Source organism: Lichenostomus cassidix, chromosome 1Aa (genome assembly GCF_008360975.1).
Source record: "Lichenostomus cassidix isolate B80296 chromosome 1Aa, HeHo_3.0, whole genome shotgun sequence".
Lineage (NCBI taxonomy): Eukaryota > Metazoa > Chordata > Aves > Passeriformes > Meliphagidae > Lichenostomus > Lichenostomus cassidix.
The window spans coordinates 13006403-13029069 of NC_139480.1; the positions used below are offsets into that span (position 1 = coordinate 13006403).

The 22667-nt window shown below is 38.6% G+C and overlaps 1 protein-coding gene across 4 annotated transcripts in view; it reads right to left on the reverse strand.

Moving 5' to 3' along the window:
- Positions 1-22667, reverse strand: part of SRPK2 (SRSF protein kinase 2) — a 131408-nt gene that overhangs the window by 76874 nt on the left and 31867 nt on the right. The window contains exon 1 of one of the 4 annotated variants that reach the window (XM_085040464.1): positions 10041-10096. The exons of the other annotated variants lie outside the window; for them this stretch is intronic. Within the exon in view, the coding sequence (XP_084896590.1) occupies positions 10041-10081 (41 nt within the window). The 5' untranslated portion in view covers positions 10082-10096. Of the gene's footprint in view, positions 1-10040; positions 10097-22667 lie in introns of those variants that run through there. 4 annotated transcript variants of the gene reach the window in all.

Here is a 22667-nt window from a genome sequence, read left to right on the forward strand (position 1 = left end):
AATCTCACAACCTTCCAATCATATCATCTATTTCTCTTCCTGAGAAGAACAACTTGGCAAAGCCTCAAGTATTAGCTATCTCCTGGGCTCTGAGAGTAGAAATAATACATGCCAGGTTTTCTGAATACCGATGTCAGATAGCCAGATATTGACTAACACACATTGTGGCTCTGTTTCTTTTGCCTGCTCAGCTACCTTGCAAAGGAATTGAGCAATATCTCAATACTTGCAGATCAGATTAACAACTGGCGTTCCAGTCTATCTGGGAGACACAGCCTTGTTTAGAATGGGAGTAATGTGACTCTTTTTGCCTTTTTAAAACTGCTGTTATCAGACATCTCTTTTCTGGACCAGAACAGAGAGAAGTAGGATGTGAGATGATTTATGCTCCAGAGCTGTTTACTATTATTATGCATCCCTGTGCTGTGCTACCTGAAATGGATTTTGCGACAAGCACACATACCAGTTCAGCAGAGTAAGTAGCACTACTTGGTTTTCGTCATGAGTGAGCTTTGCCTTCATTAGATGTATGAGCTTGACATGTCCAGCACTGTAAGTCTGAAGCACAGAGTTATGTGTCTAACACATGGTAAGAATATACATCACTCTTTCTTTCCAGAAGCATAGGTGTAAAAACTGAATAGGAGTTATGTAGTAGACAAAATTCTGTAATACCAAACTTCCACGAGACTGAGAAGTAGCAGTAAAGCATTTGTGCATTTCATATCCTCAGCTAATTTCAATCTTTTGGATGCCCATGTCAGATGGCCAAGAATCCAAACAGACATAGATCCAGTTTTGATAGGTGCTACTAGGCCCCTGGGAGACCAGTGTTGGGGTAGCTAATTAAAAGATAATCATAATAAAAACAGATCCAGCAAGGATCAACGGATCAACCCTAACAACCTCAACAGCGATAATGGAGCAGGTGAATCAGCTACTCCTACGACTATCAATTAGACCACATTCCCCCAGTGTGAAATCTACCAACATGAGTCAAAGAAGAAACTCTTCCCAAAAAACACCTTGAAAACCAAAGGTTATTGTTTAAGGAGTATGGGACTTATTATGGGATGCAGGGAGGAAGAACATTTTGGGATTGTGTCAACCTTACCACAGTATTGTGAGAATATGCAAGATGTTATGAAATGTTTAGAGGAAGGCATCAGATGTGGAGAAATGACTAGTATTGAAGTGGGTAAGGGAAAACTAAGTATGGGAAAATAGAAAGGAAAAAGGATATATGAGGCAGGTTCAGTGCAAATGAGCATCTGATCAGTGCCCTAGTCCGAGTAAGCCCTGCCCATGATCATGACAGTCCAAACTATATTACTATTAAACCCTATACCTGCCTTCTTTGTGGATGCACTTTCTATTTTGAGTGTGTATGTGTGAACTCAAGCTAATTTCAAGTCAGACTGTCCAGTAAGTAAATAACGTCCAAGTGTCAGCAACTGGAGTGAGAACATGAATCTCGGGGGCTCATGCCTTTAGGTGCCAAAAATGACACAGACCATTTAAAACTGGCTGGGGGAGCACACAGAGCTTGTGTGTGAGCTTCTGCAAAAATTCCACTAGTGGACTTCTACCGTGAGGAACTGGAAAGGAGGAAAAGGACAGGGCTGTCTGCACAGCTCTTGCTTCAATGCTCTGTGTGTGTGTTTATATGGGTGCCAATGAATGCAGCTGACCTGCAGGGCCAGCTGTGTGCGCATTTTCCGTACGTGAGCGTGTGCATGCACACACACACCTATGGGGAATACACATTCCTCACTGGCTGGCCTTGGGGAGTCCTGTACTTACCTATTTGGCTACAACAGGACATAGTGCCTCTGGGACACAGAGCCCTCCATGCTTGGCTACCTCTAACTGGCAGGGCTAAAAGGACACATACCTTTAGCAAGTTTCTCAGCAAAGCTATCAGTAACACTTTGAAGGTGGAGTGTCTAAATCTGCCTTAGATTTGAGTATGGGGTGGTCTTTAAGTCTTTCAGTTGCAGACTGCTTAAGCTGTCCTGGCATCTACTGGAACACACTTCCATGCAGTTTTGCTAAGGCATTTTTTAAAGCACTGAGTATTCAAATGATAGTAAAAAAATGTACTGACATTCTCAGACATCGTTCTGCTTCAACTGGATGACTCCTGGTTCTTTTAATAGCCTTTGAAATTCCTATGTGCTAAACACATTTGAAAAGAATCTTGACCAGTTCTTTCCATATGTTTTCTTTTCAAACCAGGATTCATTTATAACAGAAAAGTAACGTAAATAAGGCAAACATACAGGTGAAACAAAGTAGATTTAAATTAAACTACAGGACCAAACCTGTGAAGAGTTTTCCACAAAGAGCAACACCACTTTTAAATATTAATGGTCCACACAAAAAAAATCGTGCATTCTCTGGCAGCATATTACCATTGGGGTGCCCAAGGAATAGATCTAAGCTAATTCCTCATGTCAGTAATCCACTCACAAATATCAAGGAGTTCTTGTGAGAAAGAGGAAGAGTTTTTCCTTGATCACCAATAATTGCTTTGTAAGTTCATTCTTTCACTTCTATTGTGAAATGTAAGCATTCTGAGGAAGTCTGTCTCTTTCTCCATTTGGCTTTCTAGACTAACATTCTGAAACATTAATTACCTGGAAAGGAGCCAAGTGAGATTTCTAACTAAATCCATGAAGACTGTTTGTACTTTTATTTATAACAGAATGAAATGTTTTAATTGATAAAAATGTACTTCAGAATCACTATGGTTGATGAGCTTTTTCATACCTTAGGGAAGTCTTGGTCCAAAGCTGTATTAGTCTTCTCGGAAGCTGGCACTTCTCCTAGCTAAGACACCAAGCAGCAGTGGAAATTCCTGATTCTTGTCACATATGCAACAGGAGCTGCCAGAAAGGCTTTACACTGTCACACCAGGGACGACAAAGTACCTCTCAGAGGAAACCACTACACTGGTCTCCTAAGGGTAAGGTAATCCTTTTATAGAAGGATTCATAAAAGAGCACAGCTAATTCCAAACATCTTCCATTCTAGTTCATGGCATGAAATAAACAGAGGTGAATACATGTCTGGTATGTGGGCATAGCAGGAACTGAACGCTTCTGTGGACAGTGGCTGCAGCAGCTGAAGACAACAGACAATGAGAATTCATAGCTTCTGATGCTGGATACAGAATAACACAACAGCTGTCCACTGAAACCCACAGAAATGTCAAACCACCTTTCCATTTCCACCAAAAAAAATCATTGCTGGATATTCTCACAGCTCACAGCAGTTGCAGGAGAAAATAATACTGTCTCTTTCTAGAAGTATGCATGACAAAAACAATTCTCCCAGTTTCTGCCAGAACTACTAAAAGTTAAGCTCTGACAACACAGGACAGAAACATAGTTTAACAGGAGTTTCTGCTGCAATAGTAAGATCTTCTTTGCCCCCAGAAAAGATACACATGCTCTCCATGCACAGCAGTACTGAGCAACAGAAGTAAGGGCAAGTCCTTGCCTTCTTACCAAGGCTGTAACCATCCCAGTAGGTCTGGGGCATAGGAAGTTGCTTCATGAAAACAAGGAACTGAATTTGTAAAAAGTTTCATGTTACTCCAATGACATTTTACCAAATAAGAAGTAGGTTCAAGAAATTCTCCTTTCCATGGAATTTGCCTGCTCCAAGTTTTGGGAAAAAAAGTCTTGAAGACTAACCAGCACAACGCTAAAATACAGATGGTTTCACAACCTCTAAAAGGATGAAAATAAAGTTTTTTAGTAAATGAAGGTATCACCAATTTATGGCCATTTGTTATATTAGCAAATATCAAGACAGAATTAGGACACTTTTATCAGTACAGAGAGGTTATTTAAAGTGGCTTTAGCAAACACAATGGTCAAAACTTCATACAAATAGAACATCAACATGGGATGCAAGTCTGGTTTTGAACATTGTCCAGTCAGGAAAGAGAAGCAATCAACCAGACTGACTGAACTACAGCTATAACCAGACAAGGAAAGCTGTGTAGATAAACTTGTTGAAGAACATAGGCTGAGCTTGGAGCTGCACATGTGTTCTGTAACTGAAGCTTTGAAGAATAAAAAGAGAGTAAGAGTGAAGCAGAAGAAAAGGAAATTGCAGTTCACTATTCACCTAGTCACAAAGATCAGCATGACTTTGGGCAGGCATCCTAGATGAGATAAATTTCAGATTTGTTTTTAAGGTAACAGTGACTGTTTCGATTTTGTCAAGAGTTTACACAAGACTAAAGGAAAGTTTTGAAGAAAATACAGAAGCATCTAAGGCAGATACTGATTCAGAAGCATAAAATTTCTGATGACAGAATTAGTAAACAACCTTCTGGTCACAACACCCTTTGGACAGAAAAGGTATTTTTCAGTCCACTGCAAAGTTTAGACATCCTCCAAACTATATCATAGGATTCAGATCAGGTCAAAAGCTGAGAGATGCTACAATTTCCTGATAATATGCTTATAACACAAAATATGCAAGAAAATGGAATGCTTAAATTTGCATACATTTGCTTAATCTGTTGCTAACATCCCTCAGTAACTACATCAACTCCAGATCAATGAAAATACATGTATCACAACACAGAAAATTTACTGAATTACATGAATGTATTGATTTGTAAGTATGTAAGATGAATATGTATATAATATGAAGATGCAAAAAACTACAAATCAGTTTATCCTGTAAGACACTACAGCAACAAGAGAAATGCAAACACTGGGCATAGGCACACATTGTTTTATGCACTCTATCAGGTAACATTCCTTCACCATCCACCTAGGGGCTGGAGAGGACATTTTAGTGAAGGCATGACTGAGACAGTGATTAGGCAAAAAGTCTCAAGTCATGAAACAGACTAAATATGTAATACAGAAGTCTTTACTTAAACTGATCCATTGCTTTTTTACCCCAGGACAGAATTGGAATACCACAGAAAGTATATTGTGCAAGTCAAAGTTTTCAAAATTTTACATGGTTTTTTTTTATCCATTAAATAACTGTGTTCAAACCACCACTGGATTGCTTGAGTTAGTTTCCAGTGAACAGCTCTCACACAGGAAAACCTCATAAAACCCCCAAGAACTTTCAACCTCTCCCTTCACAAAATTCTCTCATTTGAGTTCCAAAAGGAAGCGACAAAACCTGATATTTTAGTTTTCAGAAGGTATATTAGAAATTTCCCTGTAATAAATACCTTACAAATACCTGCACAATGAAAATTTTTTAATCCTTAAAAGAAAATATTAAGTAGTGCACAGGCCATCTGAGTAGTAGGTATACCAATGATATATTTCACTTGTTATTAAACATCAAAGTACATAATTTTTTACCTACAACAGAAATTTTAGACAGACACAACTGAAGTCTACCACTGAAAACCAAAATACACTTCAAATTCTCAATCTTTGCAAAGCCTACTAATAAACTGATAGAGGCACTACCAGTTCTAAGAGCACAGTGTCCCCTAAAAAAATCACCTCAAGTGAAAAACATGGACCAAAAGTGGCTGCTTCTAAATAGGCTATTTCCATTTTTTTCCTACACAAGGACAATGGCATGCTGCAACATTCCTTGCCTCTACATCCCTTTCATTTAAAAGCCTTGCATGCTAAAACAAGTGAGACTATGAAACCTTTAATATGAAAACCACACAAAACATAGGATTTATTTTGGTCCACGATTGGTAATCTAAAATTAAGCACCTAGTCTAACAGAGCTATACAGGTACAATGTCACCCAACAGATTCGGTGGTGGAATGAAGTGCCTCCCTGGACAAACAGCTTAGGGCCCACACCAAGATAGGATGATTTTCTTTCTACTTCTGAGGTAAAATGCAACAAATAGAATTAGTTTGTAATTGGTGGGGGGGGGGATGGAATATATACTCTTCACTGTCGTCATATATTAAACAAAGCAGACAAGTTATAGTTGTATGACTACTAAAAATATATTTGAACTGGCCTGAAATGGAAGCTGTGCAATATTCCTTTTATCCTATAAACAAGAACAAGCAGGAAGAAACCTAAGGAAAATATGGTATTTTGAAAAAGTGCTTAAAAGTTACTGAACTGACGAAATAGTTGCATTATTCTGACAACTACTTTTCTTTCAATGTTAGTTACATAAATAATAGAATCATTATCTTATAATGCCCTATTATCTAATACTTATTCCAAACCATTTATCTGACACACAGCATATCAGCTTATACTCACTGCTGTTAGCTGATGGTTCTACTTCTAAACATTATCTCCATATTTATTACAAGTTACACTTCTAGCTCAGAAGTAGTCCACAATTAAATCAAGAACAGAAAAACACACACACAAAAACAGAACAAAGAAATTCCCTGATGTTCCAAAAACTGAAGGAATCTTTCAACATCATAACTTGTTTCACAATGCCTCCTCTAAGAACTAACATTAGGTCCCTTAGAACAGGAAGCAGCACTCAGTCTCCATCTTCTTTCTTCCTTCTCATTATTTTAGATTTCTTCCTCTTTTATCCCTGACTACACCTCCTTGGCACAACCTGATGAAGAAACCATGTAAAAGCAGTGAAAAATACATTCATTTGCTCTTCAAAGATGAATTACAAAGATAGAGGGGTATACATAGCCCAAGGCTCAAAAAAAAACACCCAACAAAAAACCAAACAAAACCACCAGTATTCCTTAAACCTTACCTGCACCACTTCTAAACATTGATTAACACAAACTTGTCATTTGAAAGTATTTTCCCTTTACTGTTATTTATAAGACCCCTCATAAACATGAAAATTGGATAACATACACACCAGCTACCTACTTTAACACTGTTCACAAGTGGGTGCAATTAACTTTTTTTAAAAACAATGAAGCAGAAACTCATTTCAAAGAAACATGCATATGTAGCCTTTACAGAAGGAGGGAAAAAGAGCAGGTCAAACACTTTAAGACCAATAAGCCTTGCTAATAACCTTTATCAGAAAGTGCTCCATGGTCAAACTGCACTGCTGAGATGACACAAATTTAGAATCCAAAATCAGAGCTGAAGAAATAACAAGTGCTTTGTCCTAAAATGTGAATAAGAAAACTATTGCATACATTAGGTTTGAGGTCTTAAGAGTATGCAGTGATCCAGATGAAAGAATTAACTTTTTTCAAAATAAAACCAATTTGCCAGGAGTTCCACACAGACCTTAAAAAACGCAAAAAAACCCCAAAAACTGTGCAGCTCAAAAGGTCCACTATATGTAGAGGAAAAGACTGCATAACTCACACAACAGAAATGAAAGTATTTTGGCTTTCTGGGAGGGCTCCTGAAAGACCATCCTCCGTCATCTGGGTGCTGCTGCTTGCTTCCCCATGATATTTGCAACACTTGGACCAGTAACCTCATACAGCCTTCAGTGAAACACAAAGAATCCAGGGGTACGTGGTGGTTAAATTACTACTTATTAAATAAAGAAACCAGGTGAGTGTCACACCGCAAGCACACTGTATGGAAACATATCCATGGTCTCCTTAAGGCTCAGACATCCAAACAAATCAATTCAGTGACACCGGCTGCAGTGGGTTACCTGATCCACCGCCCAGGCCAGTTCACACAGCATCCACACTCACCCTGGTTACCTTATCAACAAGGAGCTGGGACTTTGTTCCAGGACAGCATTAACTACTTGGAAATTTAGGACATGGAGATGCTGTCTGATTGTGTCTGCTAATGAAATATCCCATAGCATGCCAAAACACATGTATCAAAATCTTATCACCTCTCTCTGCAACTTCAGTTTTTCCGGGGAGAAGGTAAGGGGAAAGGAAGGATGAATCCATGAAAAATGTCTCAGGTTTGTACTAATTTACTTTTCAAGGCTGCCAATGTCTTTAAACATCTCAGAGGTTCCTCAGCAAAAGGGTTCATCTTTCTTGCTAATGTCTCCTAAAAGGTTCTTAAAATCATAACAAACAACTATCCTAAGAGAACGCTGCAGGATTTCTAAAATGCTGAGCCTCCATAACAGCCAAACCATCCATTATATTCCAGCTTTCTTCTCATCAGTAAGATGTGACAGCACGTTGGACTTGCCAAATGAGCAGGAAAACCTACAAACACTAAACTGTCTTGTAAAAACAAAGACCGACCAAAGAAGGAGGCAAGTAATGGGCTTCTGTCTCATTCCTTCTCTAGTCCCATTTCATCAGTCTCTGTAAATGCACAGAGCACCTCCTCTCCCCTCCCCTCTGGCTATGCAAGCACTGTCTAGCAGCCTCTGCTAGCGTGGAAAACAAGAAACAAGCCATGGACTCTTTCAGATCTTCCACACAGCATTCCCACACGGAGAACTCAAGCTGCTCAAAAAGTCCAACCACTAGGAGCAAGGATAAAACCCGGCAATAAATAAATAAATATGCAAAAATTAATTCCCTGTCCGTGTTTTTCAAAAACATGCCTATTCTCATGTCTGTATGGCATAAACGCACATTGCAATTTTTCTACACAGCAGATTAAGCACAGTTTAGCAGTTCAGACACTCAATATTATAATTATTTCTTTTTACAAAATCTTACATACTAATTTTCAAAGAGCCTTGAAAGGAACTGGCAGCTAATAGGATAGACAGCACTGTTTCATAACAGCTTGCAAAAAAATTCAGTCTATTTTTAGATAGGTAAAAAGAATGTGGTTATTTAAAAAAAAAAACAACCTCCTATAAAATATAAAGTTGTTTTCATTTATGACTGACCATACAGCTGATACGCCAAATCAATCTCCCGGTGAACAGCACCACATATTTAAATCCTCAAAATAAATCTATGTGCATATACAACCACATTTTAATCTTTATTGCATGATAACACATCATGCTGTTAAAAAATATCTTTTTAATAAATGACAGTCAAATGAATATCAGACAAATATATCTTTTTCTAATTGTGTGTTATGAACCTTTTAAAGAACCTCTTCATCTAGGACTACCATTAGTTCAACTATGAGCATGTTCTGCTCAAAACCAGAATGATCAGTTGTCGGGTGCTGCATTAACATTCATTTTGATAAAAAAATTATCTGTGTTACATATCAAATTCCCACGCAGCAATGCCAACAAAAGTCTTTCCAAAAACTGAGTTAACACCTGTTTTCTTTATTATTTTCAGTCCATCATCCTCCCTGTTAACACCACCATTTTATGAGTCTTGTATTTAAAAATGTTAGGCATAAGGGTGGGATAATGGTTAACAAGTAAACATTTCCATTTCCTCTCCTCATTCTTCATTTTGAACAAGTAAATACTAAAATTCTCTCAAAGCTCTTCTTATATTTCTCCATTTTGGAAAGGTGACTTAACATCCCATTCCCCCCCCCACCATTTTCTGTATCTCTCTTTGCTGATATTTTGTTATAACCACAGCTGGTGAAAGGCAGTGCAGTTTGCTTTTACATATCTTATATAAATATACTTATAAATCAAAATAAATTGCTCATTTCGGTTTTTCAAATCACCCATGCCACACAGCACTCGTTCATTTTGAAAGATGTCTTTTAGCCTGTTTCCTTAAGATATCATTCAATGTCTTATCATGTCTCTCTATGCTGAGCCATTCAATAAATTCAACTTTAGATCATCATTTCAGCCTAACAAACACTTTGAGAGCTTAAAATTAATAGTTATTTCTTCTGCCAACATCCAGTATTAAAACTGTGAAATAAAACACTCAGAGGGTCTCTTACATACAGCCAAAATATTTACTATAAATAATGGGGAGGGAAATGGTATTATGTTTCTCTAGACTGAAGCAGTATCAAAAATAAAAATGCCCTAAAATCCAGTTGCAAGCAAAACAGAAGTGAGCAGGGCTGGTTTATTTAAAATCAACAAAATAATCACCAGCAGGCTATTTCACGTCAGAAGACTTAAATGTACATTTAGTACCTTTAAGTATTTCTTCAAAAATGAAACAGCTACTTGAAATAGCACTAATCTGACTGACAGATAAAATAATTGCTTTAAAAACACTTCTGAGTCATTTTGTCCTTACCTGCAGGCATGAACCATTACTGCATGCAGCGACTGCTCCATTTCCTAGCACAGACTTGAACGGGGATCACATCTATCTTACAGAATGTGACTAATAGGGGGATTTGCGATTCCTGAGCTACTTTCCAAAGGACACTCCCTTTTCCACACAACAGGGCACGGAACGCCTGGCCGAGTTGTATTTCCCAGCCATGTGAAGGGGCAGGAGCGCGGCAGCACGGCGGGCTGAGCGATGCCGCTCGCTGACAGCGCGGGGTCTGCAGCAGGCAGCCAGCCCGCCCCGCCGGACAGCCGCATGCTGCAGGGCTCCCGGGCTGGCGGCCCCAACCCCCGGCACCACCGCGCAAAGCTCGGCCGAAGGGAGAGGCTGGGTGGGCACGGTGCGAGATCCGGCATGCAGCACGCGGACAATGCCAGCAGCCCCGCGGCGGCAGAGCGAGAAGCGCCGCGCTCATGCGGACGGGGATGCGGCCGTACCTTTCTGGAGAGGACGACTTCTCAGAGTTAACTGACATCAGCAGCTCAGTCTTCTGCTTGATTTCTGGAAAAATCAGAAAACGTTCACCACGGACACCGCCTGCCCTCGCCTTGCGGAGGTCTCGCTTCCCTGCGCCCTTTTGTCCGCCGGAGGCCCAGGACGCGGCGCTCTGCGAGGCCGCCCAGCCGCGCTCGGAGGGCCGGGCCCGCGCACATGACCGCGCACGGCGGGCGGAACCATCGCCGAGCGGGGGGCGCCGCTCCGCGCCCGAGCCCGCGCGGGCACCCAGGGGGCCGCGCCACCGCTGCCGCCGGCGGGGGGGATGCGGGGGGAGCTGCCGCGGGGAAAAACGCCGAAACAAAGGATTCCCGGCACGGATCGGCTTCCCGGGCACCTTGCTGGGAGGTGCTGCACACCCGCGACAGCCTCCACATCAAAAGCCCTGAAAAATATGGCTCTTTGAATCATTTTTGTCACAAAGAGCGAGGTATTAAAATCACTACTTTCATACGCGGGTGAGAAACCAGACCTGGAAAACACTAGGCACACCTGGATCTGACTTTTTAGTGCTCTGCCTCTAATGTCCCCCATATACACTTTCAAAAGTAATGTTTCATTTTTCTTTCTTTTTTTAAAATACCTAGCAATCCACGCAGGGGTGGCTGGGCACTGAGCAGGGCCGCAGGGCAGTGTCACAGCACAGCTTGACAGGGCTCCAGAAGCCTTTGGACAATTCTCTGGGGTGCATGGTGTGACTCAGGGATGGTGCTGTGCATGGCCAGGAGCTGGGCTCGATGATCCGGGTGGGTTCCTTCCAGCTCAGCACATGTGTGACTCTGTAATCGCCACTCCAGCGCTGGCAGGCCTGGGCTGGCACCTCATAGCCAAACGCTGGCAGCAGTGTCACCCGGCGGGCTGTCACCAAGGGGAGATGCACCCTGCACACGCCTCCCAAGAGCCTATCGAGGCAGAAGAGATTGCTGGAAAGTGAATTTACCAGGAGCTCTAGAGTCGAGAGGTTTCGGTGACCCGAAAGCCCAAAGAACACAATCATGGATGTGCGGATCATTTTAAGCTCCTATCCCCGCCAGAGACCATAGTGCCACCTACGGCAATACTGGTAAGACTGTGCAACGCTTGTTTACAGCCACAGTAAACTTCAATTGTTTGCGATTATCCATCCCACAACAGAAGACCTTCAAGACTTTTTTTCCTGTCTTCACACATACCTCAGTTACAAAGCCTCAGAAATTTCTGAGAACAGAAGACGAGAAACTGGATAACTAGATTTATTAACTTTTTTTTTCAACCAAAGTTACAAAAATATAGCTACTATCGAATGAGTTTATCACCCTCATGTTCTGGAGGAAGGCTTGCAAACTAGCAAGTGATCATCCCCTCTTCAAGTATATGCCACTTGTTCTTCCCAAAACATTCTGATCAGAGGAACCTCCAAGAAGTATCTCAGTAGATGTTTCTCAGAGCTTTGAAAACATGTCTGTGAAATGTCAGTATGTCCACAACTGGCTCTACTGCATGACTGCAAGTACCATGAAAAACTTCTTTTACCATTGTCCATCCCAGGCAGCAGCTACAGTGACAGCTACTGGGATACTTCTCTACATGCCCTTACATCTCAATACAGGGATGAACTAAAGTTCATTTCCCGACCACAGATCCTTGACACCAACTGACTATAGATGTGGTCCTCAACTTCAAAGTCCAACATTTTTTAAAATTCCTTCTGAAGATGCTTAAAATTGAAAATTGTTTACATAAACAGATATTCACAAGGTAGCATTTTTTGGCAAAACAAAATCCACAGAGTTTGGAATAAAGTGAGCAAATTATCTATTCCATAACTAAGTCTCCACAAAAGTTTTGCAATGGTTGTCTAGAGATTATTACACTAAGATTTTATTGCTAACAGTACACTACAAGATGTTCAAAATAAATCCAAAATATAAGTTACTTCACTGCAAACTTTGAGTCCCTGGATTTTCTAAGAGATTCACAGACATTTCTCCATGATGGTATTAAAGCACATGATTTAATTTTACTTTTAGCAATCAAGTGACAACAAAGATTTAATATAGCTGCAAGAAGAATTTAAATAAAATGAGACTTCATAGGGAAAAAATTCTAATGTCTTAATGAGCATTCTATTCCACAAATTGATGAAACTTTCATCACAAGGTTTTGGGGTTTTTCTTTCCTGTTTCACTTCTGTCAATTTGACATATTTTTGTATTTGGGATTTACCAATCTTTTGTCTCTACTGAGATTTTTGCAAGTGGGCCCCTTTTGTTCATTTTTAAAAGCAAATCTGTACTTTTACACGTCCATACTGCACCAGTAAGGTCAGGCTAATACCATCACTATCACTCCCCAAACAAAACTGATCATGGAAATAACATCACCAAAATAAGACTTATGAGCTTGATACTAAGTGCCTTTAGGCCATAAAAGAATAATGGCTGTGGAAACAGCACTATTTTCATTTGTTTATTTATAAATTACATATCCAGAAATCTGGCCTCATTTACAGAACTTACTGAAACTTAGAAATTGCATCCCAAGTCCAAATAAGAACAGAAAAAACCCTTTAAATTGTGGCCCCCATAACACCACTCTACCAGCCCTTTAATCTAGAAGAATACAAATTACATTAGTATTTGTTAAACTCAAAGTAACCGAAAAAGACATGAGAGGAAAAAGGAAAGTTTTACAATTGAACAGCTCTTCCTGGATGTTTCTTGGTTCACAACCCTTCAACATAACACAGAACTAACACTTCCACTTTCAGTTTACCTCAAGCACTGTGGCACAAAGGCAAACGCTGGGCTGTTCAGGACCAACACCTGTTACAGATTCAAAGAACCACACCTTTAATGGGTTTCATGAGTTAATTACATAACTGTACTGATCAGCACCCGGAGGTACAATGAACCTCTGCTTAGTAAGCAAACATTTATATCCTCACTGAAGATTCTTCGGTTGTCCTAATTTCTGAGGCCACAAAAAAGACCGAACCACACACATCAAACCACATCCAGGATAGATTGTAACATTGACTGAAAAAAAGTTTAATATGAATAAAAATTAGTGCTTGCAAATCTCAAAGCTGCAGTTAATGCAGTAAATTTCTCCAGCTACAGAATAAAAATAAATTCAGGTATGGGGTAGTATCGTTGTCACCAGCTCCTCAGTCATTCCATGCACTTTATCAGCCCACTTTGAGTAATTCTGCACTGTGAACAGATCAAGTGGCAGACAACTGGCTCTCAGCCAAGGTCTGAGCGAAGCAGATACACTAAGTCTCTAAAGCCATACTATTCAAGCTGTGATTGAATGAAAACAAAAACCAGAAAGGCTCTGCACTGCCCAAAATGGCTTCCTAATCATCATGATTTTTATTTTTTTATACCAAAGCAAAACAGTAGCTAACCATAATTATTTATTTTTTTTAGTCTAGATGTTTGCCTCCTCCAATATGTTCAAACTGTGTGTTAGATCTGAGAAAAAGGCATCAGATGAAGTTAAAACAGGAAGGAATCTCCTTTTAGAGAAAGATCATTTGCTTTGCCAAAAAATAAAGAGACCAGAGGCTTGGAAAAATGGAGAGGAGAGTCCTAGAAAGAGATGCTGGCAGTTTCTAAACTCACAGGGGATTTGTCAGAGAGCATCATGCCAAAAGCTCCAAGCAACCTGAAGTTTCCACACCAAATCTAGAATAAACCACCGCAGAAATTATAAGGGAAGAAACTCTTCACACAAGACAAAGAAGAGAAATTCTTTTATTTCAACAATGTGAAAGAAGAGCAAAAAATTTTATATGGGAACTGGGAATCTCTGAGGAATACATACATGATCTGGGAAAAAAAAAAAAAACAACAGGGGAACCGAATTAGCCTGGAGTTTTGTTTATTTATTTTACCAATAAAGAAAACACACAAGAGCTCTCCACAAAGAAACAAAATAAAAAGCCCTAGCTGCTGCTTGAGCACAGATGGAAAAGTGCGGACAAGGTATATGGCACTGCACAAACTGTTCCCTGTGACATATGGGTAGATATCAGAGTCACCACAATTTCAAAGTCAACTGACAGAACTCACTGTTTCACTAAAAATTTAATCATGTCTACCGCAAACAGATTATCTCAATGGTCTACAACATGTTCATCAGTCAAGATTAAAATATCTTACTGACAGTGCATGTATTAAATTTATCCAGGGCAGAGATCCACTGTTGCAGAACTCAACTAATACAGCTTCTTGCCCCCAGCCACCCCCGTGCCTTTTGGGAACAAAGGAATAGACAAAGTAGCAGGTAAACACAAATACCTGCAATTTTTTGCAATGTAAACCCTGCCATACAAGTTTCCATAAACCCTTTTAAAAATACTATACTAAACAGATACAAGAAAAATATACTTAATAGGTAGGCTCATCCATACATTTTGTTAGTCTAACCTGATCATAAACTAGCAGGTTTAGTGCTTTTCTTCCATTTTCTGTGTGGTGTATACGTTAGAACACAAGCTTGAGGTGCTTTAAGCCTTTCTTCTACACTATCTTTAAATATGTACTTCCATATTAAATCCATCCTAGTCTATTCTCCACTGTCTTTTCCATCCTACATCATGGCTGCAGCTGCTTGGATTTCACCATTTGCCTATAAAACCATAGTCGTGCTGCAAGTTGACTACTTCCAGTGTTACTGTTAAAAGAAATAGTCCTGATTCCCAAATGAATCTATGAAGACAGATCTGAAAGTATTAAACAAATCAAATTAATCAAACTACCTATTTTAAGTAATTTTTCAGCCTTGACGTCATGAAATGTGTTAGTAACTTTGGTATCAGTAACACGATTTTATGTGGACAGATCAATGTTTTGAGCTTTGGATAAGTGTTGTATAAGTGACGTGCTAAACAAATTTAAATTCTACTGATGGGCACTGGACACCAGGCAAAATTAGATAGATTTGCACACAACTTGAGAGGTTCACTCCTTTATAAGTTTTCAATTGTATATTTTTAAAATAAATAGTTCTAAAAGACTGCTAGAATCATAGGTTCTATGAGTGAAACAGGGGTTTCAAAATGGCACAAACACAGAGCAAGCCTAAATTTGATAAGCATATGAATACTACATGGGGTAGTATGGAAGCATAAAGAGTATAACTGCCGTAAAATAAATGCTTCTTCCAGATGTTACTAAGCTTTTGAAGAGAGGAAAAAAAATATTAGCTTCTTAAAAAAAAAAATTAGACTTCTTCAGGTCTCTCATGCGTAACATTCTCATCAATGCTGATACACAAGCCAGTGACTGCCTCACTGAAGAATAAGTGACAGAAAACCATCTGTTTGCAATCTCCTGTTGAGGAGATTACATTAATATTCTTAGTATTATTCCTTTCAGTACATTAAATATTATTTCTGCTCAGAGCATGAAGAAATTACAACAGAACTTTTATTTGAAGTTTATTAAAATCACCATCGTAAGAAACTGTTTACTTCAAAATGATTGAGCAAACTCTCTCCTTTCCTAAAGACATGTATAAGAAAAAGTCAGTAATATCGAAATGCACAGCATTTTAAACGTTTTTGTAAAAGTCACATTTCAGTTACTGCTCTAAATGTAAAGCATGTTTTGAAAAAACACTCCCTCCTCCCACACACAAGTCTTAGGAACCAGATAAAAGATACAAAGGGAAGTACAGATGTTTTTTTCTATGCACTGCACAAGTTCAGCTACAGCTGGGTCCCACTCACGCTCATCTCAGTAGACACATGTAACAGTCAATATCTAATGAGGGGAAAAATATATAGAATTATTTTAAGTCTTTCATTTTCCCTTGCATAAAAGGGGAAGATGGATTTACTCAGTATCTACAGGTACATTAAGTGGACTTAACGTTAATAGTACCAAATCTTTTGGGATTTTTGAGAAACTATGTTGCATCTGATCTTCTAGTGATCTCAGAGCCATTGCTTTTTACATTTCTGATATACTTAAAACTACTGGAATCATATGCTCAGGTACTTTTAAAGAACATAGTCATAATAATATCAATGTTACCCTTCTAAAAAGTTCTCCATACGTGAGCTGTGGTTGAAAAATAATACTTTCACAAAATATTCTGAGGAAAACATCTTCTTTCAAAACGGCTGCTACTCCCAGTTAGTACCCAAGAGTTAAATCCACTCTAATTCTTAAAGACACACATCTTTCATCCAGATGACACTGCCAGTTGCTTAGCACTGTTCTCCTTAACAAAAATAGAGGCCAAAACTGATCTGAAAGGTAGTATATACCTTTAATGGTATATACCATTGTTGCCTTGTTTTTGCAGAAGAAAATAGAAGACTTAATTGAGAACTTACTGAACAAGGGTATTTTATTCAAGAAAAACAGCAATACTGGTACTATCATTTTACACCTTCATTTCACTGCATCTTTGCCATGAGGAGGACATTAAAAAACATGGGATACAGAAAAGAGTGAAATGTGGTAGGAAGGAAATATACACTGAGGATCACAAGAGTGAAAAGACGGCTGAGAACATCCACCTTACACTCAAGTTTGTTTCTGCTTCTCCAAAAGGGAAAAACCCACACAAAATGCACAGATGAATTTGTCTTTTACTTGCCTAGATAAGTAGTTTCCAAATATATAAATATACATAATTCACATAAGTTACACATCTGAAGAATTTTTAATACAGTCAAATTATATATGAATAATTTTGAAGGAAGTCTGTAGATAAGTTTGAGGAAACATTAGATATGCTACAATGCTAGAAGAAAAGCATTACAATATACTACAATTACTCAATAAATGGCCCATTATGAACGCAGGGAAGCAGAATTACCTGACTACATTTAACCATTTAAACCTAACTATTAATTTGAATTTCTTTTAGTCACCCACATATAACTTAACTAAGCCTTGTTGACATAATCTGGCATTTGATCTATTGTGAGACTGTAATATTCATTAATAAAGTGCTTACTGAAACACAAAGGTAACAATAAGAGGAATTCTTCATTCTCATAGTTCTGCTGGGTCCAGCAGCATTTGCTGTACCAGACGTATGGCCAGCACCAAGTTGTTGCTTTTTCCTCCCTCCTCCCATCTCAGGCCAATAACCAACTGTGACCAAAGTTTCTTTGAAAATCTGTGCTTTTACAAAAAACCATTCTGCAAAGAAAAAAAAAATTCTTTTTGCATAACTACTTGTCAGATTAAATACCAGTAAGCACATCAAAGAAAGCACTATTAACCCAAATATGTCTGTACTTGTTATTTCCTAATTATTGATGTACTGAACTGTATTATTTATAAGTACTTAAAGTTTATGAGAAAGGTTTTGTTTGGAGGTTACAGGAACAGAGCTGAGAACATTTCCTAGAGCTTCTAGAAAACAGAAAGCTTATTCCTACAAATTTGTTCATTTTAAATGAATGGGAAAAAAACCAACCCAAAATATTCTAAGTATGTTAAAACATATCCTTTGTCCTTTAAAAATCAGCTGCCAATTTCTTCCTATTAAAAAAAAAAAACACCAAACCAAAACCCAAAAAATCCTCCATATAGAAATAGTTGGATACAAGGTAGCTAGAGGGAGAGTGATTTAAGCATTCATTACTCTGTTAGATAAAACACAGTAAGTAATTTGCTGCATTTTCCAAACCATTTCTACAGGAAAATGGTTTGCGGAGCACACATGGACAGCTCTTTTGCCAAAGCTGAAAAAAATTCAACTTCCAGCAAAATAATGGAGCGTTAGACACCCTCAAACTACATCACTTCTGTCTTTACTATCTTAACTCAGTGGATGGACTGAATGATTTCTGATTTTTAATCTGAAATATTTCTAATTTATTCCTTTTACAATCTAGTATACAATTATTACTGTGTAAGGATCCTTCTTATAATAGCATTTTATTTTGGGTCTATAATTTGCCTAAATGTCTTAAGTGCTGTTCAAATGTTCAACTACTATTATTTTTCCATCATTTGTTATTATGTGGGGTTTTTTTCAAAATTCAAGAAACAAAATTAATTGCTCTAATATAGCAGAATGACAATTCCAGTCTTAAAGAAAAAAACAGGTTTCTATTCATCCAAACTGAGTCAAGCGTATGTTACCTTATAAAGACTGAAGCAATGACTCATCTTGCACACACTGATTCCTCTCTCTCCTAGGAGATGAAGCTACATGATTTACCCAAAAGGATTAATCGGGGTCACAGTTATTGAATACATGCTATAACCATAAACTTCAGGTTAGAATTTCATCTTAGTCTTATTTTTTTATATCATTCACTGTTCTAAAAAGCTCTATTTTTTTAGTTGAAAAATTTTCAGATAGAAATCCTTATAATAGAAATATTTCTAAATTGTGACATTCAGACAGCATATTCACCTAATGCTTTTCAGTAAGCTTTTATATTGCGAGTATCATCACAGTATCTATACAACTGGTTTTTCCAAACATACTTGCAAGATTTTTTACATTTCTTATCCAGCAGATCATCAGGCTCTTATACTGCTTGAATTTTCAGATGCAAAGACATTCTCAGCTCTGTTCCTCTAGGACATGAGGACTTGTTTCACCTTTTCTTGGCCTCATAAGAGTACAGGCAGTTCTCAGAAAAAGCTCCATCAAAAAAGCACATGTCATCCCAAACACAAAGCAAGCCAAAAACCTTTCCAATTTATAGTGACTTGTGCCCCTGTGGGACATGATGCCACGTGGTGATCAGCTTATCTAAAGTCTAAGTCTTGAGGAACACTGGACAGAGTTGTCTCTGTCAAACTTCATATAAAATATTCCATATTGTTTACAATGAAGGAGACAAGGGGTGCAATAGGGAAATAAAAAGTGTTTTTACATGAAGGAGTAAGAGCAAGAGGAGCACCCTCAGCAGCCATTAAAAGTGCCAAAACTAAGACACTGATGCCAGCTGTACTGTGCCACACTCACCAGATAACATCATATACTCACGGCTTTACCTCTAGTTCCTACACTTGAACATGGTACAACTCCTGGGTAAATAAGCCTACCATGTCCACTCTGTAGTACAGGCTCTGAAACCAGTCCTCACTGAATGAAATAGAAAGGATTTGTCTTGCAGCAAACATTAAACAAACCTCAAAATTCTGTATCTGACCAGTCACCAATCCTTCAAGTATGCTCTTTGCAGCTTGTTTCTTGTAGAAAAGACAACTAAAGGGCCAACACAAGCTCTGAAATCCTGTCAGACTAACATCAGTTACTGCCAGGAAAAGGCTTTGGATCTGTGGCAGCTGCACACACCTTTGCTATCTCTGAGGTAAAGCACAACTGGCAAAAGAAAGTTAACATGAAAGCACCACCATTTTCCATAGGAAAGCACCACATTTCACTGGAAATGCAGGTGCCCTGACTGTAACCACCCCTGCCTCTCACACATGGATGTGCTTCCTGCTGCCACAACCACCATCACTGCCAGCAAAAAAAACCCGAGACACTGCACAGAAGGAATTGCTGTCTACTGTAACACACACACCCAGTAACCACGATAAAGCTGTAATGATCACACCTGAGAACAAATACAACTCTCCATTAATTTAGCATCACTTTATTACCTTAAATTGTTTAGTTAAGTAAATGGATCTACCTGTCCTTAAATTACATCTTGATCAAGTTTAATATTTTGGAAATGGTGTCATCAGTAAAGCTGTAACATGGAAAAATTAAATTTCAGAATTATTACTGGAGATAAAATTGCACCGATGACAAATTTTAAATACGCATGCAGTGCCCACGAAAGGAGGAACCTTCTAATTATATTTGAAGTGTTTTTCTCACATATCCCATTTTCACTCTTTAATTGCCAGTGCTCTGGATTTACATAGCAACATGAGAAGACTGGGGATTTTTCTACAGCGCTTCTCCGTAGCGCAGTGGACATAGCAGTAACACAGGAAGGTATTTCTTTAAACTGATACAAATATTAAACAACTCGACACTGCTAACTTGGCACTCAGTCAGTTTACACTTCCTTTTTTCTGAAGAACGGAAATACCTTTAATTCTTCAGATGCCTATCTTTGTGAAGTCTGAATGTAATTACAGCATAATACATACATGTATTGAATATCTATAACTGGAAATATAGGGAAAGAACATACTATATTCACAAAAATGGAAAGAGAAAATATGGGAAGTTTCCATGTAAGGTAGTGTTATGAAAGCCTTCTAGTCCTGAAGAACTTCCATTAGGAATATTTTTAATTTCATTACTAAAACATAAATATGCATGCAAACATATGCCAAAATATCCCCTTTCTTTGTTTTTACTCTGTTCTTCAAAGAAACAGGATTTTTTTTTTTAAAGGAACATTACACATATGCAACAACAATAAATGATTGAAAAAGAATCTGGAGAAATTATCTCTAAATTTTTGCTACAAGATGTGAGAAAAGGAGGAAGATATTTTTTAAAATCTGATCAGAAACAAATTCTGGCTGCTAGGGACAAAATACTTTTATAGGCAAGAAAAGAGTTAAAAGCAACTCCAGTAATGGAGGTATTTACATGAAGCAGAGGGTTGTCCAGACCTGATGAGATCTGATCCTGCAACTGGTAAAGCTATTTACATCTCTGCTGCTTGCCTCTTTTTCCCTGTTGTTCATTAATATCTCATCTACATTATATCATAATCAACCATTGCTGATGAAAAATTACAAGTGTTCTTGGCTGGCCTGCAAACCTACCTCTTACATATTAAGACTTTCAAGGTTATTTTTTTTAGCTCTACCTTTTTTTTCTTTTCACACCCTCTCCTCTTCTCCATCTGACTTCCCCATCACTTATTCAGCAATCATATGAGAAACCTGCTATTGTCTTGCCTAAAAGATGGCTACAAATAGTTTCTACTGTAATGAAGACACAGAGGTGTAGGAGGAGAGGCATCACCCTCCACTCTGCAAACGTGTGCTGATGTCATGGGCCTCTGGTACCTCCCATCTTCTCCTAGATTGCACGAAGCAGATTTTATTGAGTGATGCTGCTAGAAGTGCAGAAGGACATCACTCAGCCTGTCACCCAGCCTTCTCCTCCCCAGTACCCCACACGGTCCCAGCTGCACTGCTGGTCCCAACACTGGTGGCTGCAGTGAATGAGCCAGCAGGTGACATCACTGCCACCTGCCATTCCCAGCCCATGGCATCTTCAAACCAGGAGCTCAGGACTTCTACACGTGCCAGTCTTTCCCTGCACACATCAGCAGAGACTTCACTGTTGGCAAGACAGGTTTTCAACAGCACAGTCTTAAATTTGGCACTCATTAGAGCAACATTTAAACAATATACAATGTTGAACAGGCTGCCAACTGTGTAATAAAACCCTACAGAACTAAAAGAAACTGTTTTAGAAACAGACAAATGCAGGTAATCACAAAGACATGAAAAAGAAAATGGGAAGACAGATTGGCAGGTAACACTCTAGTATTTTTGGTTTTGCTGAGGACTCAGAGCAAGGGTGCATCCTTAGAGCATTTCCCTTTATATAATATAAACACAAGGGAAAAAAACTGAAGACTTTGTTAAATAAAATTAAAAATCTGGTTAAAGAGCATGGAAAGTTGTATTATCTCAATTCTCTTCCAGTTTCACTAGTCTTATTCACCATTCCCTAAAGTATCTAAGTTTACAGACACAGAAGATACATGCTTGAAAAACAGATCATTCAAGTTTCAACAGGACTGGCAAGTCTAGCCCAGACAAACCTCACTGATGATGATCCTGACTCCCATACAAGGAAGGAAACACACTTAAAAGATTATATCTTTTTAAATGCCACTACTACTTCGCTCTACCTTTGGAAAACATGGAATGTGAATACATTTATATAATCTTTATTTGCTCCTGGTATTTCACACCCATAATGAGAAACTATGAATAAGCATCATAAGAAGATACCATCTAACAAATTGATTCTAAACAATGGGATTTTGTTAAGTTGTAAGAATCACCAATATAGCTTCAAATATTAATTAGTAACTACATGAAGGAAAAGAAATTAAAAACAGTACAGAGAGTGTTGGGAAACACATAGAGTAAAATAAAATGAGCAGAAATCACTGAGAGCAGAGAA